General features: G+C 36.8%; 1 protein-coding gene across 7 annotated transcripts in view; it reads right to left on the minus strand.

Annotated features, from left to right (window-relative positions):
* Positions 1-16,235, minus strand: part of Lcor (ligand dependent nuclear receptor corepressor) — a 126,172-nt gene that overhangs the window by 37,876 nt on the left and 72,061 nt on the right. For 5 of the 7 annotated variants that reach the window (XM_052713934.1, XM_052713935.1, XM_052713930.1 and 2 more), the window contains 3 exons: positions 12,978-13,110; positions 5,991-6,278; positions 2,622-2,715 (listed from right to left, as the gene is read on the minus strand). The exons of 1 other annotated variant lie outside the window; for it this stretch is intronic. In XM_052713934.1, coding sequence (XP_052569894.1) covers positions 2,622-2,715; positions 5,991-6,228 — 332 coding nt within the window. In that variant the 5' untranslated portion in view covers positions 6,229-6,278; positions 12,978-13,110. The remainder of the gene's footprint in view (positions 1-2,621; positions 2,716-5,990; positions 6,279-12,977; positions 13,111-16,235) is intronic. One more of the 7 variants, XM_052713933.1, reaches the window with a different exon arrangement.

Below are 16,235 nucleotides of genomic sequence, written 5' to 3' on the forward strand. Positions count from 1 at the left end.
AAAACGAAAAAAGTGAAAAAAAGAAAAAAAAAAACAAACCAAAAAAAAACAGGAATTTTTTGGGCAAAGAAAAATTAAACCTGTTGGCAGTCTCTGGTTGGGTTCACAAATTTTCGGAGAAAAAGTTTCGCGCAACTGTTTGAAAATAGCACCTTAACCATTTATTACAAAGTAATCATCAGTATCTCCATTATCTATACAGAATTGTTTACCAACGTGACGTTACCACTAAACAAGCACTGTAATAAAAGAGTAAGCCAAATTATTTATTTTAATGTAATGCATTCAACATTCATAACAACTAGCTAGAAAGCTGGCAGCATTCACACTGGTGAAACCCACAGATAATTGCTCATTTATGCTACAAACATAAAAAGTTTATCATTAAAAATTAAACAATTCCAAATGACATTTCTTGTACTGCTTGGAAAAAACCTATATATGACAACCAGTCCCAAGGTGAGGGAGGAAGTCAAGCAAAGCTGATAACTTACCACACTTCTTCATTACAACCCCACTGGTTGTAGGCAGACACAGTACCACACTTCCGAAAAGCGACTTTTTATTTTACCCAAAAGTTTATTAAGTTATACTCAGAGCCAATATAACCAGAAGTATAAGTATAAGTAACTTGGTAGCAATCTTCTTTAAGACAAATCTTTTTTCTTAAAATACCATATGTTTATGTTGAAATAATGTTTAAAGTCGATTACCAATGACTTATACAGTTAACTACTAGATTTTGTAGTTGTTTTAAGGTATTGTATGTGTCAGGTGTCTTCCTTCCTTGGTCATTCTCCCCCCCTCCCTTCTTTTTTCAGGGAGGGGGAGAGAAGCTTTTTTCTCACTGAACCTGGAGCTCACCGATTCAGCAGGCAGGCTGACCAATGACCTCCAGGGATCCTTCCGTCTCTGCCCACTCCCTCCCCAGCTATGGGGTTTACAGACATGGCTGGTAGTCCTACCACCTGTGGGTGATAGAGATCCAAACTCAGGGTGTGTGTGTGTGTGTGTGTGTGTGTGTGTGTGTGTGTGTGTGTGTGTGTGTGTGTGTGTGTGTGTGTGTGTGTGTGTGTGTGTGTCTTCAGTGTCCAAACTCAGGGTGTGTGTGTGTGTGTGTGTGTGTGTGTGTGTGTCTTCAGTGTCCAAACTCAGGGTGTGTGTGTGTGTGTGTGTGTGTGTGTGTGTGTGTGTGTGGCTTCAGCGACTGAGCCATCTCCCAGTCCCTAATTCATGAAGTTTTCATTTTCGTAATAGAGAAAGGTTATTGATCGTAAGACTGGCAGCTGGCAAAGCATTCCTAAAAGGAATGATTATATCAGTCAGTCAGGCCCAAAAGTGTAATTTTACAGAAATAAATGATAAACTACATTCTCCCAGATTTTACAGAGACTTGCCACCATTAACACAGTAACACTGAATACTCAACTGAAAGATGGGCAGTACTGCTATGAATTTATCTTTCATGAAACAAAACCAAGTAGAAAATATTTCCCACTCAGAGGAATGAACACAGCAGCTTAAACAATACAGAACATAAATCTGGCAATCAGGTTTAAGGTGATTCTTAAAAAAGGGCTTCACTTATGCAAACAGTACTCGGGCTTCTACTAGGAACACGCTTACACAACTCAAATGTTTTTGGTATTGAAAGGGTTGGGTCAAATAACTTGGGATATTGGATTAATTTAGTATACACACAAGGAAATTCTGAGAAGAGCTTATATTAAGCCATAAGAAAGCAATTTAATGTTTTTAGACTGAAGAGAGTAGGAGGGGGGGAAGACAATGGAATTTAGGAGAAAATAGGGGAATTTTTATAAGTCAGTAGAAGAATCCTTCGGTTTTAAATTAAGAGTAGGGTGGAAAAAGTCCATTTAGTGCCTAGTTATTCTTTCAGTGTCTAAAAAACTCCCCATATCAACAGTATTAAAAAGTTTAAAGCATACACTATTAACTAATTTAAACTCACCAACATAATTTTTCTTATCTAGATAATGTTACAATTTTCTAATATGGTATCTAAATATTTATTAATATCTGGTTTACCAAAATGTTTACTAGATACACATCATGAGGGTTATATAATTCTTATACTATAAAATAAGTGGTCAAAGAATTCACTGTGGGGTTAAGATTTATCCAGCTGAGTATATAATAATGTTCGGCAATATAAGATGGTTACTCACCTACCTACAACACTCTATTAAAAACAAAATCACATACAATTACATTTTCTGAACTGCCATGGAATTAAAACTGCAGTTCAAATCAAGAGCCAATAAAACCAAAAACCAAACCAAAACAAACAAAAATAAACACACATTAACACACACCTCACTAGGGAGACCAAATGAAACACTGGAGCTCACTTTTCACTCAACAACTTGAACACATATTAATACTCTCTTCACTTCTACACTTTGCAGTTACTTAGCACAGGTTCCACACTCCAACACATTGACAAAAGGCCCAAAGATACACTTTCCTTCACTGACGGACTGAGCCTGCAAGACTATGAAGCTGAAGAGTAAGTTTTTATAATGCTCAGGAAAACTGGCTGAATCACCTTTGATGAATTATCTATATAACTGTAGAAGGCTATAAATATTTTCCCTTACCCGTTCCCTTGAGTACTGGAGCAGCCTGAAGGATGGCTCAGGGAAGTGCTGCTAGCACATGGACTTTTCTTAGTAGATAAATCAAGTACACCGTCTGTAGAGACACAAAGAAATACCTGAGGACATTAAGAACTGAAACAAATATGAACTGGATAGACTAAAAGTTAGGAAATAACATTTGTTATACTGTTATACCTAGGTAACATTTGTCATACTGAGGTATTTACATTAAAAAAAGGTAGTTTCTTCCAAAGAAACAAATTTAGCAAAGCATGTTATACTGTTGTACATATAATATACATGTATTTTTCAAGGCTAAGTATCTTGTCAACAGAGCAAAAGAAAGTTAAAACATTATAGAAGATGCTAAGATATATTGAGATATTGGAAACACCAGTTACACAGCAAGGGTTCTGCACTAGAATTATTATACTTCATTTTCTAAACCTTTAGTCAAATGTATGAATATATTAAAAAAAACCAAAAACCTACATTCCCAAATTCCTCAAGATTTATCTACTTTAAACTCCAAAAACACACAAGATAATCTGAAGGGATGAATCATTTAACAGCTTATAATTTGTATATATTTTAACTATTCTTTTTGTTTTTGTTTTTGGAGACAGGGTTTCTCTGTGTAGCCCTGGCTCTCCTGGAGTTTGCTTTGCAGACCAGGCTGGCCTCAAACTCAAGAGATCCACCTGCCTCTGCCTCCCAAGTGCTTGGACTAAAGGCATGCTCCATTACCACCCAGCTAACTATTCTTTTGATACAAAAATGTGTATTTAAGATAAATCTTTTAAGAAAGATCCTGCAAGTTCAAATTTCAACCACTAAATTTTGTTTAAGAGTTTTTTTTGTTTTTTTCAAGACAGGGTTTCTCTGTGTAGCTTTGCGCCTGTCCTGGAACTCACTCTGTAGCCCAGGCTGGCCTCGAACTCACAGAGATTCGCCTGGCTCTGCCTCTCAGATGCTGGGATTAAAGGCATGCGCCACCACCGCCTAGCTAAGAGTTTTTAAAAAATTAAAGTATTTTAAAATGGTGTTCAAATTTAGTGAAAAAAAAAGGAAAATGAAACATCTTAATATCATAACAGCTTGCAAGTGTAACCTAAAAACGAGATGAATCACAGATTTGTGTATTAATGCATAAAATTAAAGACTTTCTTTTCATCAAAGTTAATTTTCCCTTTATAGACATAACTTGACAACTTCCAAAGTTGTCATTCCATCCAGAGTTAAGAAAAGATAATTCAGAGCTTCTGATTTTAATTTCTAGCTGGCTAGCAGGAGGTCTTGGTATCTATGTCAACAGTAAATCCTAAATAGGATATACTTAAAACTTGAATCGGAGGATGTTGCAACTCCCCATATTTCAAGTTGTTAGATATATGCAACTAAACTTCTAAAATTAAAAGAGCCCAGCCTCATATAAAGTTTTTAGAAATCACTAAAACATCTACAAACAACTGTTATGTTAAAGAACCAAGTAGCATCTTATTAAATATCTAATACCCAACTGGAGAGATCTACAAAGTAAATGTAGTGCTTAGAATATTTCTAACCCAAGACAGTTGCTACAAGTTAGCCTCCACTACTAACACTATAGATACATCTCTATGTTGCCACTTTTATAAATCTGAAGCTTCTGATGCAGTATCTGGAGTCAAGAGATTTTTAGTGAAAATGCTATTCTGTAGTAAAGACAACAATCCTCAATCAAACAGAAAAATGCCAGGCAGTGATGGCTCTTGTCTTTAATCCTAGCACTCCCAGGAGGCAGAGACAGGCAGGTGAATCTCTGTGAGTTCTAGGCCAACCTGATCTACAGAATAGGTTCCAGGACAGCCAGGCTACATAGAGAAACCCTGTCTTGGAAAAACAACAAACAAAACCCCGAAAAAACACAACTCTGAAAACGCAGTAAGCAAAGGTGCACTGGTCAGTGTGAACAGGGCCAGAAGGGTTCCTGTGTGGGCTGCTCTCAAAACAAGACATTCTGTTCACTGTTTGCCATATCCAAACAGAGAGAAAAGGGAGAATAAAAGAAAGCCTACTCAAACACATACTTCAATAAGTAACTACCACCAGTCCATTAAAGGGGACATCTTCATAAATTACTTAAGAAAAAAAATGGGTCCTTTTGAAGTGATTATTTTTAAAAATTTTATTTCTAAAATCAAGACATTTCTTTCCAACAAATCCATCCATAACATACCTTTTCTGCTATTCTTAAGTTTTGAATACACCAATTATAATCACTTTAGAAGTTCAAATAGTGCCTCAGTTGCAAACCTGCTGAGAGCACACTGTGCAAACACAAACCAGCAGGGATTTTCAATCTATTTAAAACACACTTCAGAGATGTAAGAAACATCTGAACAAAACTGATAACCTCTTCATGTTTTCACTGATTTGGGTCCTTAATAATACTTATTTTGGAAGTATCTTCAAATTATTTCCTTATTTAGTTCATGTGAATATATTACACTTAGCTATCTAAAGTATATTCTACTGTCTTTTATTTATAATACTATTTATTTTTATTTTTAAAGGCAGGTCTTATTATGCAGCCCTTGTAGACTAGGCTGGCTTCAAACTCAGAGAGCCTCGTCCTGCCTGTACTTCCCAAGTGCTAGGATTAAAGGTGTGCATTACCACAACAGGCCTGATACTCTTTTGTAATTATAATGCATATTTTTACTTATCTCATTTGTAAAGTGTAACTTCCAAGCAAAGGGTATTTCTCAGATAGGTACTAATACTAGAACATATAGGATAAATAAGAGAAATTTGCCTTTTCACAGGTTTAAAAATCTGATATATTATTTTAGAAAGTGAAAATGCTTATATTCCTCACATGTTAAAGTTTAAAAATAACTGCCTGACTTTCCTGGGTGGTGTATCCATCACAATCACCATGTGCTGATAGGTTAAGACTGTGCAACAATGCTATCTGTACTTCTCTGTCACTGAGTAGTCAGGACAATTTAAAAATGACATTTTTTTTTTTTTTTATACTTCAAGGACCGCTTTAATCAAATAAGTTAATTGCAGCAAATTAATTACAAAATATATTTGTACAAAAGACATAGCATCTTTAGTTAATTTCAATCTAAAACAGAGTTTTTTTTTTTTTTTAATTTAAAAATGACATTATTTTTAAGAGACAAGGTCTCACTATGGTGCCCAGACGATGCTCCTGCCTCAGCTCATGTAGTTGGGACATACAGGAGCATCTGCCCATGACCAGCTAGAATCACATTATTTTTATCCTACTCTTGTTGCTAGTACCCTATTTGTAATTTTCTTTCTCCCCACATTAAAATCTTCTGATTGGAGAGAGGAGACCATGACAACAAACCATACCTTGTTCGCTAGGTTCTGACTGAGACTTTCTGACAGTAAGGTCCAGAGGTGAGTCTTGGTCAGCCATGAGAAGTTTGCTGAGCACGGGGTTCTGAGTAGTTGCAGCCGTGGGAGAGGTGGTGACTGGAGATGCTTTCGGCAGGCTTTGGTTCTTTGTGCTATTGGGCTGGCTGGGGTCCTGAGTAGAGCTATTTTTTGAGGTATATTCAGCAGCAAATTGTTGGATCATTCGCTGCATGATCTCACGGACCACTAGGGGAATATTGGGGCCGGAGACCCAGGGACTGTCTGTAAACAAAGATTTATTTACTTTTAAAGTGGGACAATGAACTAAGAAAAAAAAGACAGCTTTCAAGAAAACATGAAACTTCACTTTAGTTTTTCTTTAAATTAATCTAGTATCCTAACAACTGTATTCACCATTTATTTATATTCTTAACTGGTAAGCATTTAGATCACAGATTATTGAAAATAAAATAGCAAATGGTATCTTTTGGTAAGAATCACTTACCTGGTATGGAAATACCTAAGCTTTCTTAGGAAATAGTTACTGTCAACATCTATAGATAATGTCAAGTTTTCCCTAAACTATCTTCTCACATCCTTTAAGTAGGGGTTACTGAATCTATAACAGCTTAATTTACTTCTTATTAATGACTAAAGGAATAACAAAGACTATAAAAGATATTTAACTTTAGGATCCAGGATTTAATTTCAAGATCCATGTAAAGACAGATTGCTGGGTGCTACCCCCAGAGTTTCTGACTCAGCAGCTTGAGGATGGCCTTGAGAAATGGCATTCCCAACAAACTGACAGCTGCTGATGGTCTGGGAACCATGGTTTTAGAACTCCTAGCTAGGAGTTTAAAAGTCACATTTCAAAAGCCGAAGACAACATTTTTGTAATGAAATAAACACCTAAGTGATCAATGTTTAGACAATGCTAATTCAAAACAAAGAACACAGGAATTCACCGACTGGAAAGGATCTTCAAGTTCAAATGGGGTTAAGATGAAAGAGGAAACAATCTGTGTAAACCTGTTATCTTCACATTTCTATAATCACCTAGAGACTGTATCTGCTGATTTCTGTATCCCTAATCTTGCCTGGTATAAAGTGTTCAATTTATTTGGGTAATAAGTACAACAATCAAATCCTTTACCAACTAATACCTTTAAAACAAGAGAAATGTGACATAAATTTGTACAGGATGTTACTAATAAAACATATTTTTAACTCTTCACCTAACTTCATGTTTTACAGTACACTTGACTCCCCCCAAGGCCTATCCAAGGCCTTTACAAGAGTTCTCAAAAAGTTTTAGTTTCCTTATTTGTTAAGGTTTAGCTAGAAAAAGCAAATGAGTATTCATAATAGTCTGGAAACGTGAGGAACTCTAGAGGTTTTTGATTTATGAACTTAAAGAAAATCTGATTTTTTTAAACTACTATTAAAATATAAAACCTCCACAGTAAGAACAAATCATCAAAACCCCATAAGGCTCCTAACAGGTGCCAAAGAACAATACCTGGTACCAGAAAATGCTCATGAAGTGACACTTACCTACAGACTTGCTCTACACATTTCTACCCACCTAAGTCATATTTAATAACCCCACAGTTCCTCTATAAATACACTCAGTGTTGCAATCAGCTTATAAAAAAGATATTGAATAAAATTGTTTTTACAACTAATTCCAATTTTTTTATCAAAACATGAGCCATATACTGCCTTTATATTTTATAATATTTATAAATATATATAATATTTTTATCCACTCAATTTTTGTGTGTGAGGGGCAATGGTGTCATGATACATATGGAGGTCAACGGACAATTTGCAGCAGTCAATTCTCTCCTTTCATCATGGGGGTCTTGGGGATCCAACCTGGGTTGTCAGGCTTGATAAGCAAAAGCACCCTTATCCATCAAGCCATCTAGGCAGCCCTTTTGATATGCATTTAATGTGTATGTGTGAGTACCTGCACAGGGGTGTGTGTGTGAGTGTGTGTGAAATGTACATTAATATAAATTAACACAAATAAACAGAAATTGCTACCTATGTCTGAAGCTTGTATAGGTCAGAGAAGGCATGACATCTCGAACTGGAGTCACAAGTGGTTGAGTGGCTATGTGTATGCCAAGAACTGAACCCATGTCCTCTACCAAGAGCAGCAAGTGCTCTTAACTCCTGAGCCATCTCTCCAGCACCTAACATTGGTAATCTTGTTTATTTTTGGAGACAGAGTTTCATTATTTAGCGTTGGTTGGCCTGTAACTCACTATGTAGACCAAGCTGGTCTGGAACTCAGTGATCTGCCTACTTCTACCACAATTAAAAGCAATGAATCACACTGGCTTCTGAATTTTCTTTCCTTTTTTGGGAGTGTGTTGTGTGTTGAGACAGGATTTCTCTGTGTAGCCCTGGAGTCCTGAAACTCACTCTGTAGATCAGGCTGGCCTCAAACTCAGAGATCCTCCTGCCTCTACTTTCTGAGTGCTGGGATTAAAAATGTATGCCACCACCACCTGGCCTAAATTTTTTTTATTAATAGTTATATATTAGTGGCATATATGAGGTACGTTTTTACCTCATGGAAAGCAAGAGAATATGTAATAAAAAGGAAAATTGCTAAACAGATGGCAAAATGTAGCAATTTATGGGATTTCTGTGTTGATTAATAACTATTAAAGAGCTCTGTGAAATATTTCATGATAAGAACTATTAAGTTCCACCTTGGGTGTTTAAAAGCCAGTATTACATCTTTTCCCTTTATTGAATGAACACCATAGTCATGAGACAAAATATTCAATGTGTTTAAAGTTCTCTATATTCTAAGAGTTTCTTGACTGTATTCATTCTTTGATTTATTTAAAACATTCTGTAATTATGGTCATTCCTAAGGAAACACTCACAAATGAGTCAAGTAAAAGCAATTATCACCAGATGCAGGAGGAAAGAACCTGCAGGTAAACATGTAACTGTTACAGCACAGCACAGCTGGATGTGGTAGTGCACCTTTTACCCCAGCACTCTGGAGGCAAAGGCAAAATATTTTCCATAAACTGGAGGCCAGGCTGGTCTATACTGTGAACTCCAGCATAGCCAAGGCTATACCAAGACCCTGTCTCCAACAAAACAAAACAAACTAACAAGCACATACACAAACCCTGCCACAGCACAGCCAGTGGTATATTTCAAAATGCAAATACTTTTTAAAAAATTATTAAACAAATCTTTGAGATCTCTCTCTCTCTCTCCCTCTCCCCCTCCCTCTCCCTCTCCCCGCCCCCCCCCCCCATCTCTCTCTCTTTCTCTGCCCTGGAGCTCACTATGTAGACAGGTCTGGCCTTGAACTCACAGAGATCCATTTGCTTTTGCCTCCCAAATGATGGGATTAAAGGCTACCACAGCTGGCAGAATTATCAAAACTTTCAATATACAGGTAACAAAGCAGGCTGAAAAAGAATGTGATCACGATAACCGTTGAGAGGTATAGCTCTTCTTAGGACTTGTTGTATTGGCCCAATCACAAAGACTACTTTTACTGCATGTGTATTCCTACTTAGCTGTACAAAACTCCTACATAATTATTTAAAATACACAGTTTACAACCCTTGGACAAACTAAATCCAAGCATCATAATTAGAGGCTAAACATGCCAAACATGAAAATCTGAACCACAAAATGCCCTGAAATTCCAGTCTTTCAAGTGTTGACATAAGACTCAAAAATGTTTGAACTTTGGATTTTCAGATTAGAGTTCTCGAATGGTAAGTCCACACAAAGATTCTAATATCTGAAACTTAAAAACACTTTCACACTCTTTAGCATTTAGGATAAAAGAAAGCCAATATAGAGTTATAAAAACTCTTCTCTTCAGAAAAAACTCATTGCCATCTCCCTGGATAATTGCCCATTTTTGGCATTTAGAGCATGCAAATGTCCATCTGAGATCTTTTCATAAAGATTAATAAAATACTTTCAAAGTAACAATATTAACATTTAAAGCAAAAAGAAAGAATTTCCAATTCCAAAGCAACAGTTTTTCTAAGCACCTCACACCAGCGGACAACCAATATACAAATAACTCAAGTTTCACACAAATTCCAACTCTTGAAATCCTAAAACCAATTCTAAGATAAGAATCCCTACTGTAAACATTAGGAACCAACAGCTTATAAGAACTTGAACATAAGTTATTCTTTTAGGACAAAGGCACAGAACTAAGTAGGGTAGAATGTCCCTGAAGGAATCTGCTACGTCAATGCCTCCTAACCAAGAATCGAGTAAAAGTGTACACTTGGGAGAAGGCGGTCTATCTTTAGTTTAAAAAGTTGCTAAACAACATACAGACCAATGACATTGTCTGTGTACACTCTAGTGGAGAACAACTGTAAACATATTTGGATAATAAGCTGCTACTAGTTTATACCTTAAATGTCAATATCCCCATCCTTTTTTGAGACAGGGTCTTACTATGTAGACCTGACTGGCATGGAACTCGTAATGTAGATCAGGTTTTCCTGGAACTCTTAAGAGATTGGCCAGCTGAGATTAAGAGTGATAGCACACCGGCGGCAATGTGAATTCCTTTACTGAAACAATCAAATACAAAATTCATAAAATTATTTTTTTAAAAAACATAATTTTGGAACTGGGGCACTTAATTTGATAAAGTGAGCCTGAAAGACTCATTTGGGAGATTTAGGTCAGAGTGTCAATGAGTATTAAAGGTAAGTGGTGGCCTACTTAAAAATTTGATGTGCCTAGGAATCTGATGGAACAATGAAAATACAAAAACATGTATTTTCCCCCAAACAACAAGCTTTGTTAAGGAATACCCTAAGTTTATAGGACTTCTCACATCAGTAATGTTCTGAAAACACTGAGCACACTAAGCAGGACAACTGGTATCTAACAGTCACCAAATATTAGAGTCCTTTTTCACACTTCCAGCGCACTGTCCACCTTGAGAAGGAGGAAGGGCATCTCTGGAGGAATGAGTGGTCTAAAGTAGCACTGGCCATGTGAATGCACTAAAGGAGATGGGCTCTCTGGGTCTGCTGAGGGTTAAACGTACCCAAGATAATCAGCAGTACCAAGAACTCCTTTTTTCCTTTCCATTCCAGCTGGCCTAAACTCAAGAACCTCCCACCCCAGCTTCTCCACTTCATGGACCTCAAGTGCGCACGACTATGCCTTCCTTGTAGGAAACACTTTTAGAAACTATCATAATCACATCTACCTTTGCAGAAGAAGGAATGTGTAATTAAGGAACAGAAATTAATTCAGAAAGAATTTATTGAAGGTGAAGACTCTACTGGACATAGTGGCACACAACTTTAATCCCCGCATTTGGGAGACAAGAGGCAGGAGGGATTTCCTATGAATTCTAGGTTAGCCAGTAGTACATAGTGAGACCCTACTGAAAGAAAGAAAAGGGGAGGGGAGAGAAGAGAAGAGAAGAGAAGAGAAGAGAAGAAGAGAAGAGAAGAGAAGAGAAGAGAAGAGAAGAGAAGAGAAGAGACAGACAGAGACTCTTCACTAACTAAAACAAGATCATAAAGAGGTTACGCAAATAAAGAAAAGCTGGTGTACTGACACATGCCTTTAATCTCAGCACTTGGGAGGCAGGTGGATCTCCGAGTTCAGGACAACCTGATCTACAGAGTGAGTTCCAGGACAGCCAGAGCTACAGAGTGAAACCCTGCAGGAGACATGGTGCTGGAAGTAGGGGTGGGGTTTGTGGGGGTGGGGCAGAATGGATAGACAGACTGACAACAACATAAAAAGAAAGAAAGAGTTGGAGAGATGGCTCAGTGGAGCATTTGTTCTTGTAGGGGGCTGGGATTTGATTTCCAACACCCACATGGTAGCTCACAATCATCTATAATTCCATTTCCAGGGTATCTAACTTTCAAGCGCACCAAGCCACACATGTGGTGCACATACATACATCCAGGAAAAATAATCATATGTAAAATAAAATGAATAGATTCTTTTAAAGTTTCTTTTTTAAGAAATAGAAGAACTGATTCTCTAAAAAGAATCCCTAAGCCTCAAGACTGATACATGCCTCTTTTTGACACTGCTACACAATGCTGACACTGCTACACAATGCTATTGCGGTTTTTTTTAAAATCTCATAATGTCCTAAGCTATATTTACATTTCTGTGTTAGACCACATTCATAGCTATCCTCTGCTGCATGTGGCCTGAGAGTCATGGGTTGGACAAGACAGGTGGAGAGATCTTTTCTGCTTTTCAAAACCAATATAAAACAAGCCTCTTTAAGGAAAATGATGTGCTGGAAATTCTAGAGGGAGCTATTAAATTCTATATAAAATGTAAGCAACAATGTCTTATTAGTGTTCATTTTCCTACTTAATAGTTTAAAAAATATTCAGTGAAATGAAATGATGTCAATGTGGGTAGAGCAATGGCTCTGAGGTTAGGAGCACTTGTTGCTCTTGGAGAAGTTCCAGATTCAGTTCCCAGTACCCACATGATTCACAACCACCAAACCTCCAGTTCCAGGGGCTCTATACCTTCTTCTGACCTATGAGAACAACAAGCACACACGGTTCAGACATGCAGGAAGGCAAAACACTCTCACATATAAAATAAAAATAGTTTTTAAAAGACTATATACAAAAATGCTTACAATACAACTGTAAAATTCAACTATATTTTTACTTCAAATGAAATTTCAGGTCAGATTTTCAATTTACAGAACTACTGGTTTTTATAATTGTTAAGGATTTAAACTAGCATTTTATATTTCTAAAACTTGTCTAAAAAAATAGAGTTTCACAATAAATTTATGAACTATTCAACTAAAACCATCACTTCGGAATTCAAAAGAGCAATAGGTTGTCTTAACCTTATTCCAAATTTATGTTCTAAGAGTAACTTAAAATTACAATGAAATTATGGGGATTAATATAAGACAAGCAGGATGTGTCATCTGTTACTGAAACCAACCTTTTCTATAAAAGACTGCATTGAGGAACTCTTCTGCTTGTCTCTGGAGTCGAGTGACTTTTGCGTGCTCTTGTTTAAGCAAAGCTTCTTGCCCAGCTCCGGAAGCTGGCTCATCCAGACCGACTAAGTGTCCCTGTAAAAATATCGCGTGAAATGTTTGTACAAAATCTCTCCCCATTCAAAGATCCAAAGCACAGATGCATAAATACAAGTGTTACTAGCCAATAAGATAAACTAGTATAATATAATTAAAATATTTAGAAACTTTTAATCTGTTTAAATACTTAAAACTTAAATTCTGTTCCTAAGTAACTGTATTATAATAGTAGCTCTCAGATCTTACTGGATTGTTAAGTTGATAAATAAGTCAGATCTAGCACTGTGATAGCGAACTAAAACCACACACTGTCTGTTCCAAGTACATTTCAGTATTTTAGTTACAGTATGTACGTCTTTGAACATACATACATGCAATAAGATGGGAATTTAAAGTTTCCAAAATGCTGCAATCAACTCATTCCAGAGACTCCCAACATGACTTCAAGGCTGCTGGAGCACTGTGCAAAGCTGATAGAGCTCTGCACTTACTTCCAGCCTTGCCTCTCACAAGCCAACAGGAAACCAGAACAATGATGGTGACCACAGAAAATAAGATAGGGAAATGCACAGTATGCATTCTAAGCATGCTTTAAGTCCTGTGTTCACATTCCTTCTGCGTCACTGCAGTGTTTAAACTCATGTGTTTACTTTCACCACTAACTAAAGAAGCTTTCTAAACAAGAAAGTGGGCCATACTTTGCACAATAAAATGTGTATAAGAATTGAGAGCACATTATAACCCACAAACTCCTCAAAGATTTAAAATGCATCCACTAATGTTTGCAACCACTTCCTATGATTTCTCCATTATAATTATCATCATACCTATTTGTTTCACATTTAAACTTCTTCATCAGGATATAATTCAGTGATAGAACTAAGCCACGTAATGTAAAACCCAATGGATTTTATTCATATCTATAAATTGTTGCCATCACCATGTGAATATTTATATCCCATTACATATAACCTCCATCCCCCTGCTTATATCCAGCCTTAAGCAGCCAGTTATACATTATTTCACTTCTGAAGATACGCCTGCTGTGGCTATTTCATCTAAATGGAGCCATATTTCCTCCTAGAGGGTAACATTTCCTCCTAGAAAATAACTTCAAGGTTCATCTGTATCATGGCAGATGTTGGCATTTCCCCCTTTTTTTTAAACTGCTAAATGAACATTCCATTTTATGGCTATACCACATCTTATCCATTTAACAGCTGATGACTATTTGGACAGTTTCCACTTTTCCATTATCACGTAAGTAATGAGAGTATTGAGTCCTTAAGTTTTTGTATGGATGCTTATTTTCATTTTCTTAGCTACACAGTTAAGAGGTAATTTCTGGATCATATGTTAACTATGCTCAGCATTTGAAGAAGTATAAAAGTAGCTGTACCACTTTATACTCACAACAAAAATGCATGGAGTTTTCAAGTTCCCCATATAGTCACGAATACCTTTTTTTTCAATTATCCATCTGTGGTAGTTTGAATGTAATTGGCCCCCATAATCTCATAGGGAGTGGCACTATTAGGAGGTGTGGCTTTGGTGGGGTGGTTATGGCCTTGTTGGAGGAAATGTGTCACTGTGGGGGTGGTCTTTGAGGTTTCCTATGCTCAGGATACCGCCCAGTGTCTCAGTCAACTTCCTGATGCCTTCAAGATGTAGGACTCTCAGTTACTACTCCAGCGCCATGTCTGCCTGCACGCTGCCATGCTCACTGCCATGATGATAACAAACTGAACCTCTGAAACTGTAAGCAAGCCACCCCAGTTAAATGTTTTACTTTGTAAGAGTTGTTGTGGTCATGGTGTCTCTTCACAGCAATACAAACCCTAAGTAAGACACCATTTTAAAAGAAACGTGCTATGAATGTCATGCTTTGGTTTAGGTTTATACCTTCCCGATGTCATATGATGTCAGGCTTTTTCTGTGCTCTCTGGTCGTCTGAATACTTCTTTGAAGATTCAGATTATCTGCTCACTTTTTAATTAGACTATGTTTTTATTGTTAAGAGTTTTTGATACAGTCTGTCTATTATTAGGCATATAAAAGCATTTTCTCCCCATTCTGTAAGTTTTCTCAACATTTCATTAATGCCACTGTTTGCAGGAAATAAGTGTTTATGTGCATGTGTGCATACGTGTTTTAGTAGTATAGAGGATCTAACCTAGGGACTCAGACATACCAGGTGAATGAATGCTCTATTACTTAGCTACATACCCAACCCTCTTTCTCCATTTTTTTTTTAAGGTGTGTGCAAGTGAATACGTGCACACACATAGAAACCAGAAGCAGATGTCAGATTCCCTGGGGCATTAGGCATGCACTGATACACAAACCTGCAGCAAAGCATCAATACATACACATAAACACATCCAACTTAAAACTCTATATAGCATAAAGTTTTACTCCTGCCCCCCCCATATTTATATGGTACTGATTGCTTTTAATTGCTGTATTACTCTAGTTAGAACCTCCTAAAATGAAGTTGAATGGAAGTATTAATCACAGTCAGTACTATGTTATTCCTCATTTTAGGAAGAAGCTGTTTCAGTCTTTGGGTCTTAAGTAAGACAGTGCTTTTGCAAAAAGTTGTGAAAAATCGTGGTTTGGTCACACTTTTTAAGTTATCTACTGAGATGCTTGCATGATGTCTGCCATTTATTTTAGCAACACATTGTATTATATTAATTGATCTTGGTGTATTAAACCAACCTTTCAACCCTGAGGTAAATCTCACTAGATAATGGTATATTTGAGCTTAGTCTTCAGTGATATTTCTGCCTAGTTTGGCATGGGTAATAATAGACTTCTTTAAGAAAAAAAAAAGTGTTCTTCCCATACTTTGGAAAAGTTAGTTAGGAATTAGTATTAATACTTTAAGTATTTGGTAAATCCAGAATCCATGGTTTTTCTTTGATAATTTTTTTAAAAAGATTTATTTTATTTGTATGAGTGTTTGCCAACATGCATATATGATTCTGGAACTTCGAAGGTGGTATCAGATACACTGGATCTGGAGTTACAGATGGTTGTGAACCACTATGTTGAATACTGGGAACTAAACCTGGGTCTGACCCAAAAACAACCAGTGCTTTGAACTACTGTGCCATCTCTCCAGCCTCCAGACTATAGGTATGTGTGAAATAATTCTT

The sequence above is a fragment of the Peromyscus californicus genome, unplaced genomic scaffold (assembly GCF_007827085.1).
Source record: "Peromyscus californicus insignis strain IS unplaced genomic scaffold, ASM782708v3 Scaffold_4__1_contigs__length_199733344, whole genome shotgun sequence".
In the NCBI taxonomy this organism is placed as follows: domain Eukaryota; kingdom Metazoa; phylum Chordata; class Mammalia; order Rodentia; family Cricetidae; genus Peromyscus; species Peromyscus californicus.